At 39.8% G+C, this 9,901-nt stretch overlaps 1 protein-coding gene across 3 annotated transcripts in view; it reads left to right on the top strand.

Moving 5' to 3' along the window:
• Positions 1-9,479, top strand: part of LOC144971126 (uncharacterized) — a 96,613-nt gene extending 87,134 nt beyond the window's left edge. For 2 of the 3 annotated variants that reach the window (XM_078911562.1, XM_078911572.1), the window contains 2 exons: positions 4,794-5,021; positions 8,060-9,479. In XM_078911562.1, the coding sequence (XP_078767688.1) occupies positions 4,918-5,021; positions 8,060-8,957 (1,002 nt within the window). In that variant the 5' untranslated portion in view covers positions 4,794-4,917 and the 3' untranslated portion in view covers positions 8,958-9,479. The remainder of the gene's footprint in view (positions 1-4,793; positions 5,022-8,059) is intronic. The other variant, XM_078911579.1, reaches the window with a different exon arrangement.
• Positions 9,480-9,901: the final 422 nt, after the last annotated feature.

The raw sequence follows: 9,901 nt of genomic DNA, 5'->3' as shown, positions 1-9,901 counted from the left end.
GTTATTCAAATGTCAACTTGGGAGACCTTCCATAGGCTACTACATCCCAAGTATTCTTGTTCTAGTAGGGGGTTTGGGAGGGGGGAAACTTTTTTAAAGTCTCCCCCCTCACAGACCCCCTACACTAGAACTTCTAGTAGGGGGTTTGGGAGGGGGAAACTTTAAAAAAAAAGTCCCCCCCCCTCCCAAACCCCCTACTAGAACAAGAATACTTGTGATGTAGTAGCTTATGGAATGTCTCCCGTCAATTTTTAGTTGCATTTTAAAAGCTGTAGAACAAACCTTGAAAGATTGATAAAAGTTTGACATTTCCTAATAATCTGACCATTGTTTTGGTTCTGTTCTCCGCCGCCGTGTTGTCGTTGAAGTATTGAAAGATTGTGAAGAGCAGTCATATTCTCTGGATTTTTTATTCTATTAGCGTTTGTTATAGGTCTTAGCAAAGGTCCTAGGTGTTTGTTTTTCCCCCCATTAGGGTTAGTTATAGGTCTTAGTAAAGGTCCTAGGTGTTTGTTTGTTCCCCATTAGGGTTAGTTATAGGTCTTAGTAAAGGTCCTAGGTGTTTGATTTTTTTCCCATTAGAGTTAGTTAAAGGTCTTAGTAAAAGTCCTAGGTGTTTGATTTTTTCCCATTAGGGTTAGTTATAGGTCTTAGTAAAGGTCCTAGGTGTTTTGTTTTTTTTCCCATTAGGGTTAGTTATAGGTCTTAGTAATGGTCCTAGGTGTTTGTTTTTTCCCATTAGGGTTAGTTATAGGTCTTAGTAAAGGTCCTAGGTGTTTGTTTTTTTTTCCCATTAGGGTTAGTTATAGGTCTTAGTAAAGGTCCTAGGTGTTCGATTTTTTTTCCGATTAGGGTTACAGGTCTTAGTAAAGGTCCTAGGTGTTTGTTTTTTTCCCATTAGGGTTAGTTAAAGGTCTTAGTAATGGTCCTAGGTTTTTGTTTTTTCCTATTAGGGTTAGTTATAGGTCTTAGTAAAGGTCCTAGGTGTTTGTTTCCCATTAGGGTTAGTTATAGGTCTTAGTAAAGGTCCTGGGTGTTTGATTAAGGTCTTAGTAAAGGTCCTAGGTGTTTGATTTTTTCCCATTAGGGTTAGTTATAGGTCTTAGTAAAAGTCCTAGGTGTTTGATTTTTTCCCATTAGGGTTAGTTATAGGTCTTAGTAAAGGTCCTAGGTGTTTGTTTTTTCCTATTAGGGTTATTTAAAGGTACTAGGTTTTATTATTTTCTTAGGATTAGTTAAAAGAATACTTGTGTTTCTTTTCTTTTCTTTTCTTTTTTTTTGCTTAGCTTCAGGAACGTGAAGAAGGCCTCCGTTTAAAATTGACCATGTATATAAAAATATAAGGCTTTGTTTTTTATGAGTAGAATTGATATCGTCTCTTAAGTACAGAAAACTGATATTATATAATTCCGGGCATCATAACTCGTGCATCTTGTGCGGCTTTGTAGTCTTGTAGTATGACACTCGCTTTCTGATCGGAAGGTCCTGGTTCTAGCCTTCATTCGGCGCATAGTCGAGCCTTGGAAAAGGGCCTAGAGAAAAATGTCACCCATGAGATGAATAGAGCGACTTTTATTTATTTTTATTTTTATTCCTTCAACAAAGGGCCCATAACAATTTGGGTTATCAGACCTACAAGTATGTACATTTGTGCGGCTATGTAGTCAAGTGCTATGACACTCATTTCGGATCAGAAGGTCCTGAGTTCAAGCCTCGCTCGGCGCATAGTTGAGTCCTTGTAAAAGGCTCTTTACTCACATTCTCTCACCGTACTCAGGTGTAAAATGAGAACCTGGCCGTTAACAGCGTTGTATCTGTCAGAAAAAATTGTAATATCGCCTAACAGGCGTCATGTCTCATTCTGCATGTTACGTGTTGCTGTTGTAATTAAAGCGCTTTGAGCACATTTAGTGGATATTGCGCTATATAAAAGCTCATTTTTTTATCTACACGTCGAGTCTGACGCAATAGAAAGCTGAGAAAATAGGTTGACCAGATAACAATTGTGATGGAAGACCTCGCGAGGTCCCAGGTTTGAGAGTTCTTTTCCAAGATGAGAGTCATTTAATTCGATCAATATTTGAAGGACGAGTTTTCTGGCCAAATTTTTTAATACATGTTTTTTTTTTCGAGAGTACGGCAGTTAACTGGTTAATATAAATCTGTATCAAGGAGTGAAACTGGTTGATAATATAACAAACATGTTATACAATCATATGTATTAACTTCATAATATCACTCCGCAGAGGAAATTAAGATCTGTTCCATAAATGGCTTTTATTATTAAACAGTACATTTAACTCTTTCCTTACCAAACATTTTCAATGTTTTTACCAAAATGGCATGCCTTCTCAACACTAGAATTGATTTTTATTAAAACTCAAAGCTAAGAGCATGCTTAACATAATTTTGTTCTACAAAATAACATTAAGTTCTTTTAAACTATACAAAATTTTGCTTCAAATTTTGTGATGTACGTAAAAATTCTGTGTAAGAAAAATGTTCACTGTATCGTGCGGCTATTTGGTCTAGTGGTATGACACTCGCTTTAGGATCGGAAGGTCCTGGGTTCGAACCTCGCGCTCCTTGGAAAAGGCTCTTTAATCACATTCTCTCACGTACTCAGGTGTAAAATGAGTACCTGGCCGTTAACAGCGTTGTCTTTGTCCGAAAAATTGTAATATCGTCTAACAGGCGTCATGTCCCGTCCTACGTGTTAAATGTTGCTGTTGACCAGGGACCCCGTGTAAAGCGCTTTGAGCACATTTCGTGGATATTGCGCTATATAAAGTTCAATAAATCTCAATTATCGTAACGATTGTGACGATTTTCCTTGTAGTTGGTATGGAAAGGTTAATCTATGTCCAGATATTTTTTTTTTCTGGTTCAAACTCATTGTTGTAATGTCAAATATTTGGCGTTGGTTTGATCGCATTTCCATTTTGATAATGAGTCCGTTATAATTTAGTCTATCAGACCTGCAAAATAGTACACTCGGCCTTTAAATATCAACCTTCTAAACATGCTTTTAACATCCAAAACACGGTGATGTGAGGGATAGTACTGTACAATTGTACAATGTCATGCATTTTTAACTTGCTTGACGTGCTTGCGTCAAAAAATTTGCGAAATTTGTTTAGATCTGGAGAGCCCAAACTTCAGACTGGTTGGTGCGCGTTAAATCAGAATAGCTATGGTCTAATGCCGTGTAATAGAATGAATGAAGGTGACGTCACTCGGCCCTTTATTATTGTATTTAGACTACCAGTTGGGTGGTTCTCACTAAAGCCCATCTACAACAGTCTATACAAAGTTAAAGGTCAGTTATAGTTTTGGTGTAAGTACGATTCATCTGGTGGGAAGAACGGGTGCATATTTTACCTAACGCATAACATCAATTGAAATGTAAGCAAAATAACGAAAGTAAAAACATTTGCCCTTTTCCAAAAAAACAACAAAAAACCCTCATATTTATGCTCGCCAACGATATTTTGATGTGCAATGCCATTATCTGGAGAAAAAAAATATCTTTTGGTGATTTGACAAGAAATAATGTCTGCTTTTCTCCGGCAGATGGTAATAATGATTTGTGTTCCCGACGCCAGATGCCTTTGAGATATGTTTTACGCCCACACTATTTGTCACCGTTGATCATGACGAAAAAAACAAAAAACAAAAAAAAAACAAAAACAAACTAAAACACACAAACACGCAGGAAAAAAATACGCTGTTATGTATCACAAAAGCCACTAAATGTGCTCAATGGGCTTTACCGGGGCTCCCAAGAGAGCCTCACTAATGATTTATAAGGTAGTTGTGCAATGATGGAGGTAGTAATGACTATGAAAAATGTTTTTTTTTCTCTTTTTGAGGAAAAGTTTGTCTAAAATCAAAGCCCTATCTCCACTGAGTAAAAATGTTTTTGAATTTTGAAAATCCATTCATAAATAAACAAGTTATGCAGTTTCAAAGGTATCATTTATTTGGATGACCCGCAAAGAGGAAAAAAAACGCGAAAATGTGGGACGCTTTTTCGGCATTTTTTTTCGACCTTTGGTTGTATCTTGCGTAATAAGTGTGAAACTTGAAGAGCAAATTAGGATGGTGTTTTGTAAAATACGGGAAACGTACTCGTTATATTCATATGAAATTTTACAACCAAAAAGAAGAAATGTTCATGTATTACCTTGTCAGCGACAAAACCTCCACGCCCGGTAGTTTTAGAAATATTTTACTCCAAAGAGTAAAAATCTATTTTTAACGGTCTTCTGGTAATTGCACGAGTTTTTTCGCTTGACATAATCTAAAATGACCTTTTTTCTAACTGTGTGCCAACTTTCAGTCATATTCATCAATAAACAGCGTCGTAATTAATTTTTTAAAATAGCATACGAAACGGCTTCGTCCCATATTTTGACGCGAATTCGGGCACTTCGTAAGCGAAAAAGAGGCCCAAAGATTTGTGCGGGATAGTCATTGCTAATGGAGGTCACGTGAGATTTTGGAATCGTAGTTTAGCTAAACTCAAAGACTCACTCGCAACCGTGGCGTAGACTTTCTCATGACTGCAGTGAAGAATTTGCAGATTTTGGTAGATGGTCATAGCAATTTATAGTGTAATCACCCAAAAACGTCAGCTCCTTTCTTTGATATCTGGCTAGCGCCGATGGCGGGTGGATAAAATACAGTTTAACAAACAAACAAACAAACAAACAAAAAAAAAAGAGCAGAGTTTCTAGCTACTTCTGTAGTTACGCAATTAAGTTTTTTTCTTTAAAAAAAAATCATATCAGAAAATGGTGACCTTGAACTCAAGTTAGAGACTGCAGCTGGAACCTCACCGACTCAGGAGACTATGATTCGGTCCTTCAAGGACGACGCTGATTAGATTGGTAGACTCCAAACAGGAATGAGAGCATGGCCGACTACTCGACTCTTGCCATCTTCTGGATGTCATTCGGTGCCTTCATCGGGCCTGTCTTTCTCATTGCCCTCATTTTCTCCATCCTCAAAGCAATCAGGTCAGTGATCCTATCCCTTTACGTGTGGTCTTGTGGTATCATGACACTCACCTTTGGATCGGAAGGTTCTGAGTTCGAGCTCCACTCTAAGCGGAGCTGCGCATAGTTGAGTCCTCGGAAAATGCTCTTTAGTCACATTCTCTCACCTTACTAAGGTGTAAAATGAGCACTCGTCCGTGTTCTTTGTTGGGGAAAAATGTTGATATTGCCTAACAGGCGTCATGTCTCGTCCCTACAAGTTAAATGTTGCCATTGGCTAAGGACCCTTTGTAATGGCTCTGAGCTCGGTTAGTGGATATCGCCCTATGTGTTTAAATGCTCATGCCCTAGCCAACGACAACTTTCAACATGAAAGGCAAGACATGACGCCGCCCAGCGATATTGCATTTTGCTCCGACAGAGGCTACGATGTTACCTGCCAGCTACTTATTTTATACCTGAGTGCGGTGAGAGAATGTAAGAAAAGAGCCTTTTCCGAGGACTCAACTATGCTCCATTAGGAGCAGGACTCGAATCCCGAACCTTCCGGTCCAAAGGCGATTGTTATACCACAAGACCACATAACCGCACCTGACCACATGGCCTCACACCACATCGACATAAGAGAGACCACATACCCACACAAAAAAAAAATACTAAAGAGGTCTCGTGTATTAAAATGCGGCATCCAAGTAACTTTGTCAAAATCTTTTTAGGATGCGGCATTGCCCACTTGTCCATATAATACAATATCCCCTTCATGTGTTTAAAGGGACTCACAGGGGCCCTATGGTAACAGCAACCCTTTGCAGGTTATAGGACAAGACGCGACTCCTGAAAGGCCGCTATTGCATTTTTACGACAGAATTAAATTGTGTTAGCGGCCAGGTACTGATTTTACACATGAGTACGGTTTGATAATGTGAGTAAAGTGCTTTTTGAAAGACTCGACTTTGTGCCGGAGTCGAACCAGGGACCTGTTGGTCTGAAGACAAGTGTCATACAACACAAGGCCACAAAGCCGCAAGAAAAATACGGTTTCCCCTCTCAAAATCCCGACGAACAATGTCACTGATAGACATGTCGCCAGAGTTTATCTGTCTTTGTTACATAAACTTTTACCAAAGAAATATACATCTTTATCATTCTTTCTTCTTTGCTTTTTCTTCCAATGCAGGGCTGCAGCCTCAGGATCTCTTTCTCTAAACTGATAGAATAGACTCCTAATCAAATTTAGTGTCCTTTGTATTTTAGATCCAACAGACATTTTAGACATCATTTTAATTTTAGTTTTCACTGTTATTCATCTTCATAATTCCGAAGCGAAATTGAAATAGCCTGAAAACTCGATTATGAAGAATTCTGTTCCATGTGGGTGCGTGAACGTTGTCTTCTCGAAACAGGGGCCAGAAGTTACCTGGCTTCTTTACCATGACCAACAAGAAGAGCCATTGGGTGGCTGCCAACAACTAGACTTAAGTCCAGAACCCGTCTGACGACATGCAATCCTTCATTGGTGGGACCCGGCGTCCTGCTTGCTCATTTGCACTTGTTGTGGAGACGGTGCGGAGACCGCAGAGTATTGGGTTGAACGTTGCATAGTGACGCAACTGCCATGTGGGTTAGCGACTGTGCATAAATAAGTACAGTAGAAAATTTGCTGTCTGGATAGATCGTAACACCATTGTAGTGTGAAATCATCAAAGCTGCAGCTACTGCCTAACAACGGTCGCCATTTAGTTGTTCTCGCTATACTAACTCACTCACTCACCCAATTTTCTCCGGGCCTGCTGGCACTTGAGGCGATGCAAGGGATCTCCACCTGGTCCTGTCAGCAATTATTCTTGGGGCCATCTCGAGGGACAGACCTTTCTGTTTTAGGTTCCTCTCTACAGTACGTCTCCAAGTACGTCTCCTTGGGGCGGCCTCGCTTCATCTTTCCGTGGTGTGTCCATCGCAGAGCCTTTCTTATCAGTGTTTCTTCAGGTCTGCGACAGACATGCCCCAACCATTGGCATCTTCTCCTTTCAATGAGACTCTCCAGAGACTCCACGTCAGCTCTCGCTCTCGGGTCCTCTCGCTATACAAGTATCTCAAATTACTAGGTTACCTGTTCAAAGAAGTGTTTTAAGCAACAAGCTTTGAATCATGCCTTGTTAACACAAGAAGGGGCTCAATTGTTTTTGGCCTGCAATTATAGTGTAGCACGCACCAATACTTAAGGTCTCTCTGGCACATGCGGTGACCTTTTTGCCTGGACAAGCATATTTTGTTCTTCACATTATCAACAAAATCATAAAGTTGGGCTTGTCCAACATTCATTGTCCACGTGTCCCACAATTACTAATAAAACAATCGGCCTGTCAGTGCTAACGACAAGACATCCACAATCAACAATTTAAAATGAAATCAGACTTCATAAAACAAGCAAACAAAAACAATACACATAACGCTCTCTCTCACACACTTACATACATACACACACAAATAGGCCCTGTCACTTGTTTTGTTATTAATATATTCTTGGAAAACTTATTTCGGACACGCTGCCCTGACTGTCTCCAAAGGCATTCAAATTTGAAAGTGCTGACCGGGTCGTTTTATATTTGCCACAAGCCAGTTACCAGTTCTAGCTGTGGCTTTCTATATCTCTTATAACGGCAAAGGAAAGCAGATTTTTTTCTGCTTGTCTCTATTATTAGCTTATTAAGTTGATGAAACAAGTGGTGGAAACGTGCTTTGCTAACCTCTTTCTTCCCCTCATTCTTCATCTCGTCACACCAGGCCGTTTGTCACGATAGCAGCCATTAGATTCTTCCTTGATTATTAGGCTACGATTCCCAATTCTTTATTCAAATTAATTATTAAACTTATGAATATTTTGTAGACTTTAAGTCTTACTTTCCCTTGCAATATCATAGGCAATGTATTTAAACGTCTTGGGTAAGCAGTGCTTAATGCGCTTCTATGGACAGTACATTCCTGAATCAACGGTATTACTTTTGCCACATTATTTTCATAGCTGCTTTCTTTTGTTTGTTTCTTCTTTTCCTTTGTAGAACAAGAAAAGAATTCCTCAGAAGGGCCGGGCGAATCGGAAATCCAAATGCACCTCTAGACGCCGAAATCATCACACAGTCCACACCCCAAAGGCGTAAGCCCAATATCAAACTGATCGAAGACATAGAGAGGAAAAGGCAGTTTCGGAGTGTGAACGGTTCGCTCGTCCAGATCAACTCCAGCCACGTGGTTCCCCCAAAGCAACGTAGGTATAAGGACACGGCGGTAGACGTGCCCAACACGGTTGGCGTCAAAGGGTTTAAGAATAAAAACAGATCCAATTCGGCCGGGGGTGATGACAGAGACATCGAGATGCATCATCATCAACATCCTCATGCCAACAAAAATCACCACAGCAATAAATGTGCTAATCAGAACTCGCAAAGCAACAATAATCATTACAGTCGCAGCAGTCACAGTCTCAACGGCGACGTCGTCATAGATTGCGAGAACCCTTATAGCAATAAAATAGCCGCTTTTTTAAACAACAACGGGCGCAGCCGGAGTGGGGCCCGACGGTCCTCCATGGGCGACGGCATCCCCATGTCCTCATACTCGTACACCGTTCCAAATTCGAACGGTCATGCAATCATCTCCGACGGCGCCTACTACAAAGGCGTCAGCTCTTTGTACAGACACAACAACACGCCGGGACTGAGCCCGCACAGCTATATCATGAACCACAAGCGGCGCCATAGCGTCAACAGTACCTCTCCGACTCTGGAGCGGATACCGGAAGTGAAATGCGTGGAGGTGGAGTTGAATGCACCGAGGAGCAAGTCGGAGGATAATTTGGTTGAGCAACAATCGTACACTCCGTCCCCGTACCTCACCACAGGGGACAGGGGGATCAGCAACAAGGGATTCGCCCGGAGTACAGAGACAACAATCATGTGATATTTATCTTGTTATTTTCTTAAGTGTTTATGACAATAATCATAACAAAACTACACATAAACCACATTGCCGCTTCTTTGCTATTAACCCTTTATAATCCGGGTTCAGTTTTTAAGATTTCGTTAGGTTTTTTTTTTCAATATAGCAATCAATATTCTAGCAATGCGACTACCGGTTTTTTTGTTGTTGACGAAAATGGTTTATTATTATACTGCAAATGTAATTCAAGTCGCATCGCTGAAATTACTCTCTGCGAAAACGACTGGAGTTGTATAATTTATAATCAGATGAAAAATGTAAGAATTCCTATGCTTCGAAGATTAAACGAGTGTGAAATAATGAGCCATTTACAATATACCTAAATTCTACTTTGTTACAATAATACATCTACTTTCGATAGACAAATAGAGCATTGTACAGGGTGTGTTAAATAATCTATTTCTTCTATTACGCAGGAACGCAAAAGACATAGTTCAGCACCATGCACGGTTCAATAACACCGATATCCCTTCTTTTTAAAAAGATGAAAATAATTGAATGAAACTGAAATTATTCTTCGATAAACCATTAAAGTACGGTTGCAATATCATGCTATGGAATCGAATTTTCAAGTCTCTTCAAACATTGATTTTGATAATAATTCATATGTAATATTTAGAGTTCGTAGAATGTATGATAATCCACGCACGAAGAATGCTTAGGGCGTAGCAGAATAGTCAAAAATAGTCTTAAAGAGATATTAATGAAAAGTGATAGTGATGATAGTAAGGAAAAAATACCGTTTAAGAGGAAGTAGGTCTTCGGGTTTTGATAAGTGTTTGGGAATTGTAAGTTTTAAAAAAAATTTATTACAGCAAAATTCCAGGACCATGGCGAAAATTATTGGTGGCATGCGCTTAAGGAAAATTTGCCCACCATATAAAACGTTCCTGTCCAGCACACAA

Source organism: Berghia stephanieae, chromosome 1, assembly GCF_034508935.2.
Source record: "Berghia stephanieae isolate SIO BIC M18660-M18661 chromosome 1, UCSD_Bste_1.3, whole genome shotgun sequence".
Classification (NCBI taxonomy): Eukaryota; Metazoa; Mollusca; class Gastropoda; order Nudibranchia; family Aeolidiidae; genus Berghia; species Berghia stephanieae.
The sequence above is the reverse complement of the archived record's forward strand: the minus strand, read 5'-3'. Positions and strand labels throughout refer to the sequence as shown.